The sequence below is a fragment of the Dendrobates tinctorius genome, unplaced genomic scaffold (genome assembly GCF_039654945.1).
Source record: "Dendrobates tinctorius isolate UK_male_01 unplaced genomic scaffold, ASM3965494v1 ptg000232l, whole genome shotgun sequence".
Classification (NCBI taxonomy): domain Eukaryota; kingdom Metazoa; phylum Chordata; class Amphibia; order Anura; family Dendrobatidae; genus Dendrobates; species Dendrobates tinctorius.
In genome coordinates this window covers 15961750-15985140 of record NW_027361899.1, presented here as the reverse complement: position 1 = coordinate 15985140, position 23391 = coordinate 15961750, and the positions used below count along the sequence as shown (strand labels likewise).

General features: G+C 41.5%; 1 protein-coding gene across 1 annotated transcript in view; it reads left to right on the top strand.

The window, feature by feature from the left end:
* The window catches only part of LOC141060084 (calpain-13-like), a 173378-nt gene that overhangs the window by 64885 nt on the left and 85102 nt on the right, over positions 1-23391 (top strand). Inside the window, exons 7-9 of the mRNA XM_073556361.1 lie at positions 965-1139; positions 3966-4040; positions 10648-10733. Of these exons, the coding sequence (XP_073412462.1) occupies positions 965-1139; positions 3966-4040; positions 10648-10733 (336 nt within the window). The remainder of the gene's footprint in view (positions 1-964; positions 1140-3965; positions 4041-10647; positions 10734-23391) is intronic.

The window sequence follows — 23391 nt, the reverse complement described above, 5'->3', positions numbered from 1 at the left end:
GCAGTCACTGTCTACATACATTACATTACTGATCCTGAGTTACATCCTGTATTATACCCCAGAGCTGCACTCACTATTCTGCTGGTGCAGTCCCTGTGTTCATACATTATATCACTGATCCTGAGTTACATCCTGTATTATACTCCAGAGCTGCACTCACTATTCTGCTGGTGCAGTCACTGTGTACATACATTACATTACTGATCCTGAGTTACATCCTGTATTATTCTCCAGAGCTGCACTCACTATTCTGCTGGTGCAGTCACTGTGTACATACATTACATTACTGATCCTGCATTACATCCTGTATTATACTCCAGAGCTGACAGGTGGTGGAAGCGTCCTGCGTGCGCATACCCACGAATCGCCAATGGTGCCTTATATATATATATTAGCACACCAATCTAACATTGTCAGGGACCTGATATACAGTATAGCAACAAAGCCTATTCACAGAAACCGTCTTAATACAGAGAGCCGACACACTTTCTATACTCCATACTACAGAACTTATACTAAGAGCTGATACAAAGCTTCATTGCTTATCCACCAATATTTTTAACAGTCGGACTGAGGAAGGCCATATAGGCTGAAACGTTGTACAGAATGAATTAATAAAAATTTGTCTTCTGATTAAGGACATCTTAAGTTGAGTGCCAAGTTATTTTCACTATTTACTTTGGTTTGGGTAACCTACTTGTGCACCCTGTAGTAGTGCCACGCTATATTATACACAGTGCTTCCTTGAGTGATATCTACGCGACAGCTGTTATTTCAGTTTAACCCCTTTAAGGTTGTGTACAGGTTATCTACACAATGCTAGAGGCTGCCTTTTATTTTTTCTAATTCTATGGGGCAGATTAGTGGTAAATGTCATGACAGTTTTCCTATGGATGACCTTGAAGTGACTGGATCCAATCATTTCCACCCCACAGCCTTTAATCTGCTGCTTCCGTTCTTTCAGGTTGCGAGGCTCCTACCAGGATTTGCACTGGGGAGTAATCTCAGAAGCAATGGTGGATTTTACAGGAGGGGTGCCGATGTATTTTAACATAACCAAATCCCCAATCGAACTGCAAAACATTATATTAGGTGCCGCACGATCAGGATCGCTCATGGGGTGTGCTACGCAAGGAGATGTGAGTATAAAGGCACAAATATACAGTAAATGTACATAAATGATCTGTAAAAAGTAATGGACTAAAAGAAGCAATATAGTTTAATTGGTCATAGGAATGTCAACTGAGGGAGATGTAAATTTGCATTAAAATCTACCCTTCAAGAAAGGTGTCTGGGCCCTGCTTAAATTTGTTAAGTTACAACATATGGCAGAGAATTTCATAGTCTCACTGCTCGTATATAAAGAATCTATTGTATCACTGCTTGAACAGAAGAGAATCCAGAGTAGTACGGCTCATACAGTATAGAACCCAGTCTCACTATTCTTACGGTAAATGACATAGAGTCTCACTGCTCATATGGAATAGAACCCATGATCTCACTGCTCATAAATAAAGAATCCATTGTATCACTACTCGAACAGAAGAGAATCCATAGTCTCATTACTCATACAGTAAAGAACCCATAGTATTGCTGCTCATAAAGAATACATAGTGTCATTGTCATGCAGTAGAAATTCATAATCTCACTGCTCATACAGTGTAGAATCCATAGTCTTATTACACATATAGTAAAAAACCCATCATATCACTATTCTTAAAGAATCCATAGTCTCACTGCTCGTACTGTAAAGAGTCTATAGCCTCTCTGCATACACAGTAATCTATAGTCTTGCTGCTCTTACAGTAAAGAATCTGTAGTATCACTGCTTGTGCAGTAAAGAATCACAATTTGTGACATTTTGATTATGAATAAACCTTGTTTCCTCGTCACCCTTTCCCTTAAATTCATGGTCGCTATTCTCTGCACCCGCTCCAGTTCAGCCATGCCTATCTCTGCCTCTTTTATTAATGCCACTCATCATTTTATTTGCCTGGCTGTGACAAAAGCGCTCCCTGTGCCACCAATATGTCACGATCCCACCACTGACACGGATATGTCAGCGGACGGAGGGATGCGACGCACTTCCGGCACACGGCTATCACAGGCACAGTGGGGGCTTATCTTAGTTATCCTGCCACTGGTACCATGTGACAAAAACATACAGCAAGCTAATCTTGCTCTAACAATTTATCGCAGGGGGGTATTTTGGATGCCCCACCACTGCTAACAACGTTCCAAGAACTGTGGGGATATATGGATAATCCCACCTTCTCAGTTCCACTTTGGAACTCGCAGCTCTCCGGCACCCCCCTTATCCTCAGGTCAGTCAGGGAATTGCACCTAGGATGATTAGTCGCTGGATGGGCTGCTTGTTGTGCACAGGCAATTAGACTACTGCAGTAATGGAATTACCAATGCTTTGGCCACAGCCACTCATTCAGCATGTAAGACCCTTCCGTACTGCCAACTAGCCCAACCGAACACACCACGCTGCCACGAGCCACGATTCACTTAATCAAAGAATTAATTAAGGGGGTCGATGGCAAACCCCCAAATTAGTAGCGATTATCTAAAAAAGGCGCATAGTTCGTTTCTTAGAGCATGGCGACAAACTGATAAATTTATCATTTATTCCCAAAAGGTGGGCAGTGATTACATAGATAAAAATTGTTACAAAGTTGAGACATTAAATATGTACAAGGCAAGTATAAAACAACGAGGATTAAAAAACAGATTAACACTTACATGTGCTTAGTTGGTATTAGGCAGACCATGTGCTAGGGGGAGGGGCAGCCAGCCACACATCCCCGGACATCTGCAGGTCTTTTCAGCAGGGGTTCTGCAGCTTAACTCAGGAATTTCAAGGAAGGGATATCTTATAGCCTAGGGTCGGTTACATCACGAAAGGGGCAGTCTGCAGAAGTTCAGCCCCCCTTTCTCCAAGTTGCCATTTAACTAAAAAACTTATAATAACTATCTTAACGAGGGAAGCTCGTATAAACACGCCGATGGTATCATGTTTCTCAGTTTATCGAATACAATAAAAACACATCAAACATGCCATAATCAAGACACTCCATTTGGGAGCAATCCATATCTCCGTTTCTGGAGGGGTTAGAACCGTGAAAATTAGGGGTTAGAAAGCTGGTTTCGTGCCTACACAGAGATGTGAGTTTTATATCTCTGGCACGAGCGAAGTGCACGCTAGAGCTTCTTTTAATATTTCCTATACCTGTGTCCAGCCTCATGGCCAGGACAAAGACACTCTTTCCACTCAGCTTAATTAACATCCCTTGCAGGGGGGAAGGGGAGAGAGAGGAATTCTCACTGAAGTTTCAGGTTTCACAGAGCTGCACGCAGGCAGATAGCTGTGGAGGACAAATGCTTGCAGAGGAAGTGTCCTATAACCAATGCAGACACAGAGCTGTTAAGGAGGGGGGAAGGGGCTTTGCTGCAGCTATGACAGGCCACAATGTCCTCAGTAGAGTGAAATGGGAGATTTCTAGCATGTTACAGAAACATCATACTTTACAGACATATCTTACATTACACTGGCACAGATCATTAAATTTGAGTTTGCCGTCCACCCATACACCCAAGTCTTTTTCAGTGATAATTTTACCCAGTGTTTTATCATTTAGTACATAATTCTACATTTTATTTCTTCATCTTCTGTGCAGAACCTTACATGACAATTCAAGATTTACATAGATAAAAGTATCAGCAAAAGAATCCAGTAAATAAATCCCTCTGTAATATTGCATTATCCTCCTCTGTGTTAATTACCCTGAGGAGTTCATATCATCTGGAAATATTTAAACTCTCTGTATGCCGGGCGAGAGAGATTGTGATTGCTACGTTGAGTGCATCATGTTACAATTCCTGATTAGTAAATGCATGTATGACCAATGATATGACATAAATCAGTCACATATAAGAAATAATACATTATTCTATTTCAGTTATCTGCTGGAAATATTGAGCTGCCATGCGGCCTCATCAAGGGACATGCCTACACCGTGACAGACAGCAAAAAGGTAAAAATAAGCTGCTGCATATATCTGTGTGACATAGGTGACCAATTCCTTCATATTAATGTATACTGAAATCTGTGGGCTCTGATATCGGGTGAATTGAAGGGGGGTCTCAAAGTGTCCCTTGAACTGGGACACTAACAATCGCTGTCCCGGGGGTACTCTTGATGGTAGGGAGGCCTGAGTCTCTGACCTTATTAAGCTCCTGTCATTCCCTAAGCTGTCGTCTTTCCCATCGCATGAGGCATGGAACAGAAATGCAAGAAAAACAAGACACAAAGACAAAACAGGGATAACAGAAAACTTTTATCATACAAAAGCACCAACCAACAATAGGGAGGAGAATACGGACAGGGAGGAATAAACTAAATGGGAAGAGGGACAAGGAGAAAAACACACAAGTACTACAGCAAACCACAGAACACTACTGCAACAACTCTATGACACTTAGCTTTAGCATACAGCACAGGAAGATGATTATTTCACTGGCAGGGACAATAAGGTATGACCAGCATAGAAAGGGTCATTAACCTCTTCAGTACCAGAAGAAACTATATCCATTTAATATGGGACAAAAATCACACCATTTCTAAAGAAGACCTGCGATTCATTCCATGACGTGACCGTCAAACTTCTGTTCTTACAGGGGGGCGTGACACCTTCGTGACAGTTTCCACTTTTATTTTTTTCTTTCTCCGCTGTACTGAGAAAACAAAAAAAAGACAATAATTCCGAGTGGGGTGAAATGATAAAAAACAGCAATTTCACCATTGTTTTTTAGGTTTTTAATTTTTATAGTGTTTATTTTTCAATAAAAATTACTTGATTGTTCACGTCAGTGCTATTACAACGACACTAAAGTTGTAAAATTTTGTTATTTTTTTTAAGCATTAAAACAATAAAGTACCAGAGTGTTAAAAAATTTGGTTTATGTCACTGTTTTCTGGTTGTAAGATACTTTTACATCAATGGATCTAAGCGGGAGCCACGGAGCAGAGTAGGCAACCCCCCTATTCCTCCTGTGTTTCACCCCCTTACACTTACAATAGTAGACAGCTGCCATTTGCCAATATCTCAGACATGGGTATGCATATGTTGGGGTAGAATATGACCCCATCACGGTGCCTGCCACCTGTAGGTAACATTTGCCATTAAAAACAATTGTAAGGCAATATATTTAGACAATTTTAAGGAGGTTTCATTTGGTTGTTATTGTGGGTTCTACATGCAGTATGGCGACACTGTTATTTAGGCACTAAACAGTAAAATATGTTTTGCTGTTTATGGTGTTCACACTGTTTAGGATTAATAGTTAGGAATTACATGATTGATTAAACTATTACATTTCTGTAATACTGCCCCTATATACAAGAATATAACTACTATAATGCTGCTCCCTACGTACAAGAATATAACTACTATAATACTGCCCCCTATGTATAAGAATATAACTATTATAATACTGCTCCTATGCATAAGAATATAACTACTATAATACTGCTGCTATATACAAGAATATAACTACTATAATACTGCCTCTTATGTATAATAATATAACTATTATAATACTGCTCCTATGTATAAGAATATAACTACTATAATACTGCCCCTATGTACAAGAATATTACTACTATAATACTGCTGCTATATGCAAGAATATAACTACTATAATACTGCCTCCTATGTACAAGAATATAACTGCTATAATACTGCCCCCTATGTACAAGAATATAGCTACTATAATACTGCCTCCTATGTATAAGAATATAACTATTATAATACTGCTCCTATGTATAAGAATATGCCTACTATAATACTGCCCCTATGTACAAGAATATTACTACTATAATACTGCTGCTATATACAAGAATATAAATATTATAATACTGCCTCTATGTACAAGAATATAACTACTATAATACTGCCCCTATGTACTGGAATATAACTACTATAATACTGTCCCCTATGTACAAGAATATAACTACTATAATACTGCCTCCTATGTACAAGAATATAACTACTATAATACTGCCCCTATGTACAAGAATATAACTACTATAATACTGCCCCTATGTACAGGAATATAACTACTATAATTCTACCCCCTATGTATAAGAATATAACTATTATACTACTGCTCCTATGTATAAGAATATAACTACTATAATACTGCTGCTATATACAAGAATATAACTACTATAATACTGCCTCCTATGTATAAGAATATAACTATTATAATACTGCTCCTATGTATAAGAATATAACTACTATAATACTGCCCCTATGTACAAGAATATTACTACTATAATACTGCTGCTATATACAAGAATATAAATACTATAATACTGCCTCTATGTACAAGAATATAACTACTATAATACTGCCCCTATGTACAAGAATATAACTACTATAATACTGCCCCTATGTATAAGAATATAACTATTATAATACTGCTCCTATGTATAAGAATATAACTACTATAATACTGCCTCCTATGTATAAGAATATAACTACTATAATACTGCCCCCTATGTACAAGAATATAACTACTATAATACTGCCTCATATGTATAATAATATAACTATTATAATACTGCTCCTATGTATAAGATTATACCTACTATAATACTGCCCCTATGTGCAAGAATATTACTACTATAATACTGCTGCTATATACAAGAATATAAATACTATAATACTGCCTCTATGTACAAGAATATAACTACTATAATACTGCTCCTATGTACAGGAATATAACTACTATAATACTGCCCCTATGTACAGGAATATAACTACTATAATACTGCCTCCTATGTACTGGAATATAACTACTATAATACTGCCTCCTATGTACTGGAATATAACTACTATAATACTGCCTCCTATGTACTGGAATATAACTACTATAATACTGCCTCCTATGTACAAGAATATAACTACTATAATACTGCCTCCTATGTACAAGAATATAACTACTATAATACTGCCCCTATGTACAAGAATATAACTACTATAATACTCCCCCCTATGTATAAGAATATAACTATTATAATACTGCTCCTATGTATAAGAATATAACTACTATAATACTCCCCCCTATGTATAAGAATATAACTATTATAATACTGCCCCTGTGTACAAGAATATAACTGCTATAATACTGCCCCCTATGTACAAGAATATAGCTACTATAATACTGCCTCCTATGTATAAGAATATAACTATTATAATACTGCTCCTATGTATAAGAATATGCCTACTATAATACTGCCCCTATGTACAAGAATATTACTACTATAATACTGCTGCTATATACAAGAATATAAATATTATAATACTGCCTCTATGTACAAGAATATAACTACTATAATACTGCCCCTATGTACTGGAATATAACTACTATAATACTGTCCCCTATGTACAAGAATATAACTACTATAATACTGCCTCCTATGTACAAGAATATAACTACTATAATACTGCCCCTATGTACAAGAATATAACTACTATAATACTGCCCCTATGTACAGGAATATAACTACTATAATTCTACCCCCTATGTATAAGAATATAACTATTATACTACTGCTCCTATGTATAAGAATATAACTACTATAATACTGCTGCTATATACAAGAATATAACTACTATAATACTGCCTCCTATGTATAAGAATATAACTATTATAATACTGCTCCTATGTATAAGAATATAACTACTATAATACTGCCCCTATGTACAAGAATATTACTACTATAATACTGCTGCTATATACAAGAATATAAATACTATAATACTGCCTCTATGTACAAGAATATAACTACTATAATACTGCCCCTATGTACAAGAATATAACTACTATAATACTGCCCCTATGTATAAGAATATAACTATTATAATACTGCTCCTATGTATAAGAATATAACTACTATAATACTGCCTCCTATGTATAAGAATATAACTACTATAATACTGCCCCCTATGTACAAGAATATAACTACTATAATACTGCCTCATATGTATAATAATATAACTATTATAATACTGCTCCTATGTATAAGATTATACCTACTATAATACTGCCCCTATGTGCAAGAATATTACTACTATAATACTGCTGCTATATACAAGAATATAAATACTATAATACTGCCTCTATGTACAAGAATATAACTACTATAATACTGCTCCTATGTACAGGAATATAACTACTATAATACTGCCCCTATGTACAGGAATATAACTACTATAATACTGCCTCCTATGTACTGGAATATAACTACTATAATACTGCCTCCTATGTACTGGAATATAACTACTATAATACTGCTCCTATGTACAGGAATATAACTACTATAATACTGCCTCCTATGTACTGGAATATAACTACTATAATACTGCCTCATATGTATAATAATATAACTATTATAATACTGCTCCTATGTATAAGAATATAACTACTATAATACTCCCCCCTATGTATAAGAATATAACTATTATAATACTGCCCCTGTGTATAAGAATATAGCTGCTATAATACTGCCCCCTATGTACAAGAATATAACTACTATAATACTGCCCCTATGTACAGGAATATAACTACTATAATACTGCTCCTATGTACAAGAATATAACTACTATAATACTGCCCCTATGTACAGGAATATAACTACTATAATACTGCTCCTATGTACAAGAATATAACTACTATAATACTGCTCCTATGTACAGGAATATAACTACTATAATACTGCCCCTATGTACAGGAATATAACTACTATAATACTGCCTCCTATGTACTGGAATATAACTACTATAATACTGCCTCCTATGTACAAGAATATAACTACTATAATACTGCCTCCTATGTACAAGAATATAACTACTATAATACTGCCCCTATGTACAAGAATATAACTACTATAATACTCCCCCCTATGTATAAGAATATAACTATTATAATACTGCTCCTATGTATAAGAATATAACTACTATAATACTCCCCCCTATGTATAAGAATATAACTATTATAATACTGCTCCTATGTATAAGAATATAACTACTATAATACTACCCCCTATGTATAAGAATATAGCTGCTATAATACTGCCCCCTATGTACAAGAATATAACTACTATAATACTCCCCCCTATGTATAAGAATATACAGTAGCTGCTATAATACTGCCCCCTATGTACAAGAATATAACTACTATAATACTGCCCCTATGTACAGGAATATAACTACTATAATACTGCTCCTATGTACAAGAATATAACTACTATAATACTGCCTCTATGTACAAGAATATAACTACTATAATACTGCTCCCTATGTACAAGAATATAACTACTATAATACTGCTCCTATGTACAAGAATATAACTACTATAATACTGCTCCTATGTACAAGAATATAACTACTATAATACTGCCTCTATGTACAAGAATATAACTACTATAATACTGCTCCCTATGTACAAGAATATAGCTACTATAATACTGCCCCTATGTACAAGAATATAACTACTATAATACTGCCCCTATGTACAAGAATATAGCTACTATAATACTGCTCCTATGTACAAGAATATAACTACTATAATACTGCCTCTATGTACAAGAATATAACTACTATAATACTGCTCCCTATGTACAAGAATATAGCTACTATAATACTGCCCCTATGTACAAGAATATAACTACTATAATACTGCTCCCTATGTACAAGAATATAGCTACTATAATACTGCTCCTATGTACAAGAATATAGCTGCTATATTACTGCTCCTATGTACAAGAATATAACTACTATAATACTGCCCCTATCGTATGTAGTGTTATTGTTGCAGTAGATTTGTATTAGCTCTTTTGTTTAGAGAACAGATCATTTATTGTTCTGACAGCTGTGATGTTTCAGTCTTTAAACTATAGAGTTGGGTTATATCGAGGTGTTTATTCATACAATGTACATTACACTTTCTATCCTGCAATTACATAGCTGCTCTTAAATGTATAATAGGTATCACTGTTCTTGTGTCTTTGTATGAAATAGTGGTTATTTTTTCCGGGTATCAGACATTTAGTACAATAATCTCTTTTCTTGTTTGTAATTAATAAGTGAAGTAGTTATGTTTCAGGAGAGCACCAATGGTGTAAATAATATGGACACACTGCCCCCTACTGGTGATAAAAACAATTCCTACATACAAGTAGACACCAACAAGCATACATCTATCACAGGATGTGTTGACTATAACTGATTTGTATTATAGCCGTAGTTGCACTTAGTCTTCGAACACTCAGGGGCCCTGTAGGTCGCTATGCCTCATGTAAGGAGACCAGTAGTACACAGGAGATTTCTTGTGCAGTTATAGATCTTGCATTAGGTCCTCATATTATGCCTGTAGTGTCACATAAGGCTGGTCTGGATCTATGTGCCTAGAATGTATTTCTTCTCCACTTGCCATATTATGACCACCCTGTAACTCCAGTAGACTTTGCCGCTAAATTGGAGTCACTGTATTGCCAGTCACTATGTAATACCGCTCCCCATACTGTGGAGAGAATTTATGGTTGAGACTGATCCAAAAATGTGTAATTTTCTCTAGATTGAATATAAAAACAGATTAGAAGATATTATTCGGATCTGGAATCCTTGGGGACATAGCGAATGGAATGGACGCTGGAGCGATAAGTAAATGTCATTTCCTGCTGATTCTAAGAAATAAGGGTGATTGTTAAAGGGAAGTATGTGGGGTCATGCTCCATTGGAGATAATGTATCAGTCTGGAGTCCTGGATGTGTGTCTACAGTCGTGGCCAAAAATTTTGGAACCGACACATTTTGTTTTTCACATTTTGCCTTTTCGCTTTTTATTATTCAAATGTTTCTTTGGGTACTGACATGCAATTATAAGGGTAAGTGCACACGTATTTTGGAGAGCTGCGGATTTTTCCGCAGAAATCCGCAGGACAAAAGACCTGCGGTTTTGCCCTGCGGTTTCACACCTCCCAATGGATAAGGTGTGAAACCGCTGCAGAAAACGCACAAAGAATTGACATGCTGCGGATTGTAACCCGCAGCAAATCCGCGCGGAAAAATTTGCAGCATGTGCACAGCGTTTTCCAGTTTACCATTGAAAACAATGGTTCTGTACAACGCACCTAAATCTGCTGCGGACCCGCAGAGCCTGAAATGCTGCGGATCCGCAGCAGAATCCGCACCGTGTGCACATAGCCTAAGCATTTCTGAAATGTTTACACTTTTATTGACAAATACATAAACTTTCTGTAAAGCCTCAATATTTCCTGCACTGCCCCTTATTCTCCAGACTTCTGCCCTTTCCCGGCAGCTGGATATCGGCTTTGGGCAGATCCTGACTGATGGCCGCCCATTCTTCTCTCATCAGGCCTTGAAGTTTATCACAATTTCTGGGTTTTTCTTTGTTGCTTTTTGAGCATTGGCTGCAGGTTCTCAATGAAATGGATATCTGCGGAGTTTCCTGATTATGGACCTGAAATTTCAATATATTGTTCACTGAGCCACTTATTCTACTTTCACACTTGCGTTTTTTTGTGCTGCGTTGCATGCGCAGTGCAAACGCACATAAAAAACGCATCATGTGTTTGTATGCTTTTTTTGTGTATTTGCGCATGGTTTTTTTAAAAAAAACGCATGCGTTTTTGCGCTGACGTGCGCATTACCATGCGCACGTCAGCGCTCCCATAGACTATAATGTGTTTTTGGGTGAATTTTGTGCGCATTGCGTGCGCATGCGTTTTTTTGAGACAGGTCGAATGCACAAAAAGTGCAACAGGATGCATTTTGTGCGCCCGGGCGCACACTACAAAAAAACGCATGCAACACAAAAAGAAAGCACAGAATAACAAATGTGCAAAAATACCCTGCAGTAAAAAAATATGACAATCAGCAAGTGCTGGTAAAAAGATGACAACAAATACAGGGTATTTAGTCGATACTTTTTTTGCAAAAAAGTGTATACCAAGCCACTCCACCTCGTCAAGGTAACCCTTAATGGAGCAGTCCCTATCTAATGTATTTAAAACCTGAACATATGAACAGTGTCTAAATGAACAGGATTAAGACAGGCGCTTCCTAATATGGGCACGTGGTGTAAGACGGCTCTTTATGTGCATGTCACACAGGAGAGGGGTGGGGTCTCTCAAACCATGCAAAAGCAAGGTTTTTTTTTCCTTGCTTTTGCATGGTTTGAGAGACCCCCACCCCTCTCTTGTGTGACATGCACATAAAGAGCCGTCTTACACCACGTGCCTATACTAGGAAGCGCCTGTCTTAATCCTGTTCATTTAGACACTGTTCATATGTTCAGGTTTTAAATACATTAGATAGGGACTGCTCCATTAAGGGTTACCTTGACGAGGTGGAGTGGCTTGGTATACACTTTTTTGCTAAAAAACGTATCGACTAAATACCCTGTATTTGTTGTCATCTTTTTACCAGCTCTTGCTGATTATTGTCATATTTTTTACTGCAGGGTATTTTTGCACATTTGTTATTCTTTGCTTTCTTTTTGTGTTTCAGTCAGTGGGTGGTGTGAACACTGCCCGACCGACTTGTTCACATTTGTGCATGTCACGTGTTTTTAATAAAAAAAACGCATGCGCATGCAAACGGATTCAAACGCATGTCTATGCGCACCCATGTTAAGTACAGGAAAAAAACGCATGCATTTTTTGCGCAAAAAAACGCAAGTGTGAAACCAGCCTTAGTCATAACTTTTGCCTTGTGACACGGTCTCCATCATGCTGGAATAAAACATCATCACCACATTGTCCTGGCTGATAACAGACGATGCTCTTGAAGGATGTTTAGTGTTCTGTTAGTTGTTTCCTGTCCTGGATCACACTCTGTGGGTATCTCCAGGCTGTTTATTTCATGATGTGCAATCATCCATTACAAGAGTTCTCTTTCACAACAACGAACAAGTTTCAAACATGACTATAGTACACACATAAACGTAGTGAGACCCCTAGAGGCCACATCATCATATAAAACATATTGCCACATTTAGATCTTATTCTTAATCCATGGTCGAGTTCTTAGGCAAAATTGTGAGTGATCCACTTAATGGATAAGAAGCCCCAACACACGAGTGGTCTCTTTACTGCTGGCAGACTCAGGACTCGGCATCACTTTTTCTACTCATGACAACATTCTTCTAGATGTCTCAAACAGTCCGAAGGGGCTTCATCAGAGAAAATAACTGCAAGAAGTACAGGGTTCCAACTGCAAAGGACGGGGGTGAAGTGTGATAAACTTCTGATTGTCATCAGTCGAGATGTTACACGATATCCAGCTGCCGCAGCGAAGGGCGGAAGTCTTGTTAAATAAGGGTCAACCCTTTAAATATTGAGTATTTATATAATCCTTATGTATTTGTCAATAAAAGTGTGAAAACTTATGAAATGATAAGGGTGAGTGCACACAGTGCTGATTTTTCCGCACGGATTTGCAGGTAAAACCGCAGGTAAAGTGACCTGCGGTTTTCCCCTGCCGTTTGACACCTGGACAATGGAACAGGTGTCAAACCGCTGCGGAATCCGCAGAAAGAATTGACATGCTGCGAATTTAAAACCGCAGAAAAATCTGCAGCATGTGCACTGTAGTTTTTAAATCCCATTGATTTGCATTGTACTGTAGAATGCCTGCGGATCTGCTGCAGAATCCGCAACGTGTGCCCACACCCTAATTGTACTTCAGTAACTATAGAAATATCCAAATAGAAGATCGAGAAACACTTAAACAGCAAACTGTGAAAACCAAAATTTGTGTCAGTCTCAAAACCTTGGGCCCCAAGTGATTACTGGAGGCAATTGTATCTACCGCTTCTCATTCACTAACAACAAGCAAATATCTAGAACATAGTCTGAACCTGACGCACGGGGCGTATAAGAAAATTGTACAGCGCAGTGGATAAAAAGCTATGGAGAACAAGGGCTATTTCCATATTACATACAGTAGTGATGATAGGATATGCCATCACTTTAGGATCTGCGGCAGTCAGACAACTGGGATCCCCATCAGTTCTGAGAATTAGGCCTTATGGAGAAGATAATTTATTTTTCTTAATGTGAAAAAAAGGTTAATTTTTCTCAATGTTCTGGATCAGGTTTTATCATTTTTGGTCCATGCTTATTTGTATCATTAATGTTCCATCTGCTTTTGGGTATGTTGACTCGGCCTTTGACATGGCTGACTCCGTGTGCAGCTCGTTGTGCAGAGCGGATGGGTGCAGGAGCTGCTTCTTGTTCATGTACAATTGCCTGCCCATTGCTCCAGACTAGCGTATGCTGCATTATTTTATTGGTCCTTGTGTGCAGTCCCTACTCCGCACGGAGAGCACATGATCCAAAAATATGTTTTCCTGAACGTACCTTTTCTCGGATGCAAAAAACAAACAAACTGGTGAAACTTTCTCCAGCTTTTCTCATCAAACAATCAGTGAAAAACAGAAAGCACTGGGATGAAAGTACGGTGCCATCCATGTGGTGTCTGAGGTTTTCATGGACACATAGACTTAATAGGGTGCATTTATCCTTTGACTACAAAAAAGGACATATCTCTGTGTCTTTTTGCAACACTTAGTCTGTAAAAACCAGACATGTGACTACAGCCCCATAGAATGTGATGGGTATTGATAGAACACATACAGTACATGAAACAATGATGTTTGAATGAGGCCTTCAGATTGTGGCTGCCCCAGCGGTCAGACCGTCAATGATCTAGTGATGGCAAATCCTAGCGACCAAAGTTTCCTCTGCTACTGTACATCGCTGGAGATGATTGAGATAAAAAATTGCTAAAATGGCTAAATAGTAGAGGAACCGATCGTGTGGCCACGTCACCAATATATGGCCATTGGACTGGAGCCTTGAGAACCACCTCTTTCCTTCTGTCATCCACTGCTTTATTGATTAGCCGGCCTGGCGTGACATCACAAGTGCATCACGTCGCGATGATGACATAGCGCCAGGCCGAATATGCCATTGGGTACGAGGCGAGTCGCAATGCTCCTATCTGAAGAACACAGATTACTGACCTGGCCGCTGGACATAGTGTTATCAGCTCTGCTAGATCTGCAAACGTGTGCAACTCCAGTACAATGTACAGAAAAGTAAATAATTACTGCTGAACAAAAATTCAATAGTTTATCGCAAGTGGAAAGTCTCAAGGTCAGGAGGATAAAAAAAAAATATATTCTCCATTTTTTAATATAAGTTATCATTTTCAACTGCTGTTATCTATACTATATCTACAATAATCCAAATATAGAGGTATAAAATTGCCATCTCACACTTGTCGCATCAAGAAAATACAGATGACTGAAATGATCATATCTGCCACTGTCGTGGAAATTTGATTGATATAGATATATATATCTCTGTGTGTGCTGCGGCCTGTCCTAATTAGACAGTCTTATTGAGCGCTCAAGGAAAGGAGGAAGCTAAGACCTCTTATCAGCTCTCATTCCAGTTTAACTCTGGAAGTTTTATTGCAGATACATGGTTTTATTACTTTGTACAGAAAGGAGTGGTTACTCAATTAACATAAGGCTAAACTTCTTATCTAATTGGTGGGTTTGAATACATGAACATATATGGGTGTCCGGCGTGACTTAAACATCATATGATTTACTGTCTACTGTCTTGCAATGTCAACAAGACTCCAATATCGGCTTGGAACATCTGTTGTTACCAAGTGAGATCTAGATGAAATACAAATATTTCCATCACAATCCCCCCTTAGATATCACTTGCCCTAAAATCCTACTCCTGTCACAAAGCGCTGCAACTCTTTTATGCTGCCAGTGGGTTGACACATGCCTAGTGCATATGCCTCCCCACCGTACAGACTTCCGCAAATGGGCGGTCAGGAGATCTGTCCTTAATGGGGGTTCATTATATTGTAATCAAAGTCTCTTAGTTAGCAGTCTATGCAGTCAGTGATGTGTATTCTCTATCAGGTAGATAATTTATTCAGTCAGGTAGGGCATCCGCAGCATCATTCCAGCTCAAGTGTATCTTCTATTATGAGGGCTTTCCTGCAATGCGGTGCGTGGATCCAGGTGGGGGTTTTCCCTCCAGGTTTGTGACGTCAGCACTTGGAGAAGGGCCATCAAATCTGGGATTGAGTGCTTCTCCTTACGGACTTTTTCCACCAACACTCAGTCTCCTGACTTCAGGGTGTGCATACCAGGCTCCGGATCTGGACCTGGCAATGAAGGAAAAACACTCGAGAATGGACATTAGCAAGATTCTTGATAAATTCAATTACACATGCAGACAAAGTATCACATTGCATAGTCAACTGCTGAGGGAAAAATACCCCTAACCTGGGTTTTGACCCAAATAAAATTTCATATTGGTGACAGCTTTTTCTAAGCCTATGGGAGTATCTAATGCCAGGGTTTGTCTGTCTCTTTGGCAATTTTTTTAGCATGCTGCTCTTAAGTGTCCCACTTAGTCTATGGTGCGGGATGGCGGGAAGTGTGTAGGCCTAAGTCTGACCCTACTGCTGATCAGATCTCTTGTGTCAGGTTTGCTGTGAATGTGGGTCCCTAAGCACTTGCTATCGCTTCTGGAACCCCCATATCTGCACACTATTTTCGAGAGTAGCTTCTTTGCAGTAGTCTTCGCCAACTGGTTCCTTACTGGGAAATCTTCAGGCCAGATGATGTGGGGGAACTTTTCCCACTTGTCCGATGTTGCATTTGTCAGAAGCAAAACAGCTGCTGGAAATTTGGCTGTTAAGGTGGGAGTCCAGTCCAATCAGGTCATTCATCTGTGTCTTCATCTCTGTGCGGGGCCATATGCCCATTGAACCATCGTAGGGTATATACTTTGAGGTAGACTGGGTCTGTCTTGAGGTAGACGTTTGACGTAGACGTTTGAATTAGACAGGGGTTTTTGGGAGCCCAGTGCTTTAGCCCTTCATCCAGCTTTCCTTCTCCTTTCGAGTCTGATCCTGCTACTTCTTGTACAGGCTTCACGAAGTCTTTTTGTCAGGTTTCCTCGTCTTCAGTCGTCATGTAGTAGCCGTCCGGCTCTACGACCTCTCCCATTTTTCCATATTGTCTTCCTCTGCTTCTTTGGCTGCCACGTCTGCCATGTTGATACCCCGTGTCTCTACTGTGCTCAGTTTCAGGGTGCCTTGACCTTTAACACTGCCACCACTTTTAAAAGTTGAAGAGCGTCCAGCTGGTCCCTGATGGCTCCATGATGCTTCACGGTTGACCCGCTTGCTGTGATGAAGTCTCTTGCAGCCCAGATGGGTCCGAAGTCGTGTGTTATGCCATGCGAGTACCTGGAATCGATATAGACTCTGCAGTTTTGCCCTTCGCAATCTGGCAGGCCTTTCGTCAGCTCCGATTCATGGGCTCTTGGGCTGACAAACTTCTGGACCATAGGATGTCTTGATTGCTGGTCACTGCACATCCCGTGTGGAACCTTCCTTCATCATCTGCAAAACTGGAGCCATCTACAGTATCTTGCAGATTTTTTTCTCTGAAGAGTCCGTATCCGCTTCCCCCCTTGGGATTGGGAGTAGAGACAGGTAACGGCTGAGAGCACTGAAGAGTGGTTGTCCAAGAATGACATCAGCAGCCTTGTCAGGAGGGCGTGTGCTGCAAATATTGTTTTCATGCAGTGCAGGAGGGCCCCCCCCCTTGCAACTGTATCTAAGTCGGCTGAGAGGTAGTCTAGAGGCCTCTGGTTTTCCTCTGTGGGTCTTTTTTAAGTCGCCAGTAGAATGACCTTCTTTTCCATTTGGTAAAGACGGAATGGCTTCTCGTAGTCAGGGAGGCCTGGAGCTGGCGCAGAGACTATGGAGTCTTTCAGCTTCCTGTACGAGATGAAGGCTGCAATGCGTTGATGTAGTTGCACAGAGGCAGCATTAAGACTGGAGCACCAGGGATCCAAGTTCTGCAGTACGAGCCTAGACCAAGGAAGGCCTGCATCTTCGGAGTTGTTGAGGGAGCCATCTTCTCCTCAGCGGTCTTCCATTCATTTCATCTGTTAAGCGTTTCGTCTAGTGGGCAATACATGTCTTCAGGAACGTAACTTGCTTTTGACACCGCTGGACTCTGTTTTTCCACAGCTTGCGTTGCTGCTCCGCCAGGTAGAGTAGAGGAGACAAGGAAAGGGCTGCGCAGGTAACGATGTCGATGACTTCTGCATGTTCTGCAATCCAGTTGACGAGGATGGAGGACAATGCTTTGATGAGCTGTGAAAGGCTGTTCCGGGCCCTCTTGGGCATCACTGTCCATGTGTTCTGCACCCCCCTTGTGCGTTTTCAGGAACTGGTCGTCCAAGTGAAGGGGGAACATTAAGGGAAGCTTTGGACAGATTCTTCACCGTGAGCACCGTTGCTGTGGCTGGCACGTTTGTCAGCAAAGTGTGCAGATCTGGCACAACTGGGGTTTCAAACACGGTTGCTTCGCTCACAGCCCTCAGGTTATGCACCAATCAATCCAGTCTGGTTCTCCTTTCACAGTCTTCCCCTTGATCGGCAGGGAAACAAGCCGTTTACTAGGGTCCTCTTCAGCAGAGATGGCGTCCAGCTGAGCTTTCTTGCTCTCACAGGGGGTCTTTTTGCTGGGACGTCTTCTTTACCAGCCAGCAGCCTTTCCTTTCACCCAGCTTGATCTCAGGTCAGCATTTGTTAACCAGTTTGAGGAGCTGAGTGGCTGTCTTCTGGTCCAGGGCCTGGATTAACTTCAGTGAGCACCTTCAGAATCTTGTCCAAGATGATCCTCTGGCGCTGGAGACGGAAGCAGTGCAGCCATTTCACAAAGCGGGTGTGGCCCCTCTGGGTTGAGAGTTTTCCTGGCCCATGCCAAAATTCTTAGGCCATTTCTTGTACAGCGGTTCCACTTAGACCTCCTGTTGGTCAGAGACAGTTTGACTCTGGGTGATGGGCAGGGGATGCTGGGCCTTGTGAGGGTACGTGGTTCCAGACTTGAGTGACACCCGCACTGGCGCAACTTGAAGTCTCCCTTGGACCATAGGCTTCCGGGTACTATGTCCAGCACCTCCTTGGGTAGGCTTGCACCGGTTGTTCGAGGCTCTTGTAGGGCCACCAGCATGATTAATTCTTCTTGGGTCTGGGGTGGAGAAGATGGTCATGGTCACATCTTCATGGAACACTTTGGTCACCTTCAGTTCCTGCAGTAGGTCTGCTCTCATCAGGTGAGGTGGGGAGATCTCCACTGTAAACTGGAACAGAATGGAGTGTCCTGGCTGTGTCCACACGCTCAGCGGCTTGCAAGCTGGGGAATGTCTGTCTTGACCTTCAGTCCCCATACAAGACACAGAGTGCTCTGATAGACTGGTGGGGTTGGGGATTTTCACTTCTGACTGCACCAGTGTCCACAAGGAAAGATATGACAGCCCCCAGTGATTTGAAGTATTGGGTCCGCTGATGGGGTTTCACATGTCAGGGGCGTGACGTCTGGCGGACCTGGTTTACCTCTGTCCTATGGACAGGGTTCTTCATTTTCTTCGGTGTTTCTTTCTTGGCCTATTCCTCTGCGTGATGCCCTGGGTTGCCGGGGTGCTGTGCACTGGTTCCGGAAGTGGCTAAGGTTGCCACAGTTGTAACACCTGACAGGTCTCCTGTCCCTGCAGGGTGGTTGCTCTTCCACGTCAGTGGCCACCATAAGAGGGGCTGTCCTCCGCACTCCTGGGAGGGACTCAATTCTTCTGGCTACTGCGAGCAGGGCATCTACTGCTATTGTCCTGTACTCAGGCCTGGCCACTATTAGCAGTTTCTTGATTGGTTCTGGGTCGCCCCTCACACCCAGGGTAGCGGGGTACCCGGTACCGGGCCGGTGTCAGGGGGATGTGTCACAGCAGCGGTGACCCGGTCCGTGGCCCTGGGCGCCCAATATCAATGGAGGTGATGTTAATAGTGTAAAAGTTTATTTAGATAGTTCGTAACGCCACCTGTGCTGTTTGGCAAGCAAGATGTTAAGCCAACGCTGCGTGCAGATCCACTGGGACTGATGGTGTGGTGCAGAAAAGATGGTGTAGCTCCCCTCAGGTTGAGCTGTAGTCCCAGGGCAGTGTAGGTGCAATGGATGAGGAGAGGCGCAGAATGGTATAGATGCTGGTACCCAGGTGTAGCGGTGCTGGAATAACAGGAGGACACCAGAGTATGCGGTTTCAAAGCTTTACTCACTGTTTGCAGTTCACACAAATGCCTGCCTCCGCACTGTGTTCTTCAGGTCAAGGCCCCAGCCAACCTCCAGGCAGGATAGGATTCTCCCCTCCACACACCGCCAATATGTACCTTACTGGACGACTCCTCCAATGCGCCTTTAGGTGCGAAGCACTCCAGTACTTAGTTACCCTGGAATGCCTCTGTCTAGGTGTTCCTAGTCTCTACTTGTATGACAGACAGCTGTAGCCTGCTTCAGGGACTCCTCTCTGTGTCCCGGCTCACTATCCAGCTGCTGTTGTGTCCCAAGTCTATGATGGGAATAAGGCGTTAGTGGCTCACTACTCCTCCGGTGTCTGTTGCCGGACATAAAGATCCAATCAACCCGGCCTTTGCGCTCTGGACTGGAAGGGTTCTCTCTCTTTCTCAACCTGCTTCCCACCGTCCTTCTATTCTCCTTCGTTCCGATCTGTTCTATCTCTCTTATGGAATCTGTAGTCTCCAGTCTACGTCTTTCTCCTTCTCTTCCTTCCCGTGCCAGCTGGCCCAGTTCACTGGGGCAGCTGAAGCACTCCTTCCTCCATCCCTTCTTCCAGGGATCCCCACTCCTCACCGAGTGGCTGTCCTCTCCTACTGCGCCTGTTTTCTACTGCGGACTCATCTGTAATCCTACACCTTCCCTCTCTTTCATATCTAACTCCACCCGCCTCCCCAGCACCTCTCGTGTTACGAAGCCAGGGACCACAAAAGACACCCTATGACCTTTCCAGCATAAAGCATGGATGGGTCCCTGCTGAACTATCCTGTGTGTGGGGTGCAGGTGTTGGAATGTGGAAGGGAGTTCCCACCCTACCTGGATGGTGGGATACCACACCTTAGGAGAAGGTGCAGTACCTCTGTGGCGACTGAAGCCTCAGGGGCGCCACAGTTCTCTTAGTCCATGCACAAAGGCCTGTGCCAACATTTGTCCGTGTATCTGATCATGAATAGTGATGCCTAAAACTTGGAATACTTGCCTCACTCTGCCATGAAACTTGTCTACAGACTCTCTCGGCCTGGCTCATGCTATGTAGGCTGAGTGCTTGTCTGGCTTTGGCCCACTCTCTGAGCTTCTCAATTAGCTTTGATCCTGATTCCCAGGAATGCACATCTAATTCTGATGGAAGCTTGAAGTGTTCCTTCATGATTGGCCAGAGTGTTTCACCTGCTTTTATTTCCATTATGGACCAGAGATTACTCCAGGTTGCAGCATATGTTTGCTGACTCTGCTGCATTCTTCGGTAAAATGGCATGGGGTCCATATCTGGTTCTGGCAGATTTCTTAGAATGCTGAACACCTGACTAGGGGTGAAGGGCACATAGTGTAAGAGTTCTGGCTCTATCTGCCCCTGCCTACTTGGTGTCTGTGAGTTTCCCCTAGTACTAGGCAGCATGTATGGTGTCCCCTCTTCATGTTCATCAGAGGATGAACTGTGCCATTGTGTATTTGTCTTGTGTGTGGGTAGTACTCCCCCCCCCCCTCTGAGACTGCAGCTCCATCTGGCACATAGGTTCCTCAGTCTCAGACTTAGCAGGTTTAGTCTCAGATGGCCCACACCTCCCTTCTGCTAGCTGTTGTATCGGGGGGGGCACCTGTGATGTTATGTGTGGGGAGTGATTCACTTTCTTCTTCGGTATCATAGCTGTCTCTTTAGAGAGGGTGCCCTGTGGAGATAGGGACACTTCATTGTCTGGATTTGGCACTGGGCCAGCTGGTGACAATGAACGGAGAGGTGGAAGGGAGAGAGAGCGTGCGGAGCAGGGAAGGGTGGAGGAAAGATTGTGAAGAGGAGGAGAAGTGAGAGGTGGTGGTGGAGGAGAGGAGGAAGGAGACAGAAGAGGAGGAGAGAGTGAAGATGAAGGGGATGAGGGAGGATGAGAGGTGGGCGTTGGTGATGAAGATGGAGAGGGAGGAGAGGTTAGGGAGAGAGAAGGAGGAGAGCTAGGCGGGGGTGGAGAAGATAGAGAGGGGAGAGAGGGAGATGCTGAGGGAGGAGGAAATATAGGAGGAAAAATAGATGAGGAGGAGGTGGGAGTGAGAGAAGTGGATTTGGAGGGAGGAGAGAGATGAGGGAGATGGGAGGAGGGAAGAGTGGGAAGAGAGGAGATGGAGGGGGGAGCGGACTCCTTCCCCTTTCCTGCAGTCACTGAAGGCATGCTTGGACTTGTGGTGCCTCTCAGATGGCACAGATTAGAATTCCACTGAAAACACTTTTTCTTCTTTTGTACACGTAAAAAACAATCCTTTCCTGTTCACATTAACTCTCAGTACCATCTACGCTGTAAAATCCGCTGTCACTTTAAAAAATGGAGACGGCAATCCAGCTTCACTAGCTAAACTTCCCTTTTTCTTTTCAGTACCTTATGCCGTGCTACAGCGTAAAGAAAAACTGTTCTTGCAAAACCACATACTTGACTTTCTGAATAACACCTACTATGTCTGTTCCAAAAACTTCAAAAAAGTGATTAAAACTTCAAAAAAAATTTGAATTCCCTTTTTTAATCTTGCTTACATAGGAAGGAAAAAACAAACCCGAAATATTTATTAAAAAACTTCAAAAGCAGAGGAACAAAATGGAAAATAAAAAATTGACAAAATTAAAAGGAAAGAACCAAAAGCAGGTAAAAATTCTCTTTTTAACAAAAAGAAAAGTAAAAATGAATTAGCGAAAACCAAAAAACTGATAAAAAAAATTAAAAATGGAAAAACCCAAAAGAAAAAGAGAAAAATGATCAGGGAGTAAAAGATTTTTAAAAGGAAAAAAATCAAAAAGCTGATAAAACTTAAAAACCACTCCGAAAAATCAAAGATCAATACAAGTACACTTCCAACAATAAAAGTGTTCGTGCTGAATGCAGAACATACACTTCCCCTTTTCTCTGCCTGCGTCTCTCAGTAAAATCTTCTGAGAACAATGGAAGAGAAAAAAACACCACTAGATGGCAATTTAGAGTTTTGCATGACCTTGACATTTTGACATTACAGCCCACCCTGTGGTCAAGAATGGTACTGCAAAAACTAAACAGAGGGTTTAGTGAATCCTGATTTGAGCAGGGGGTTGGAGCAGATGGCCCAGGAGGTCCCTTCCAACTCTACCATTCTAAGATTTAACTTT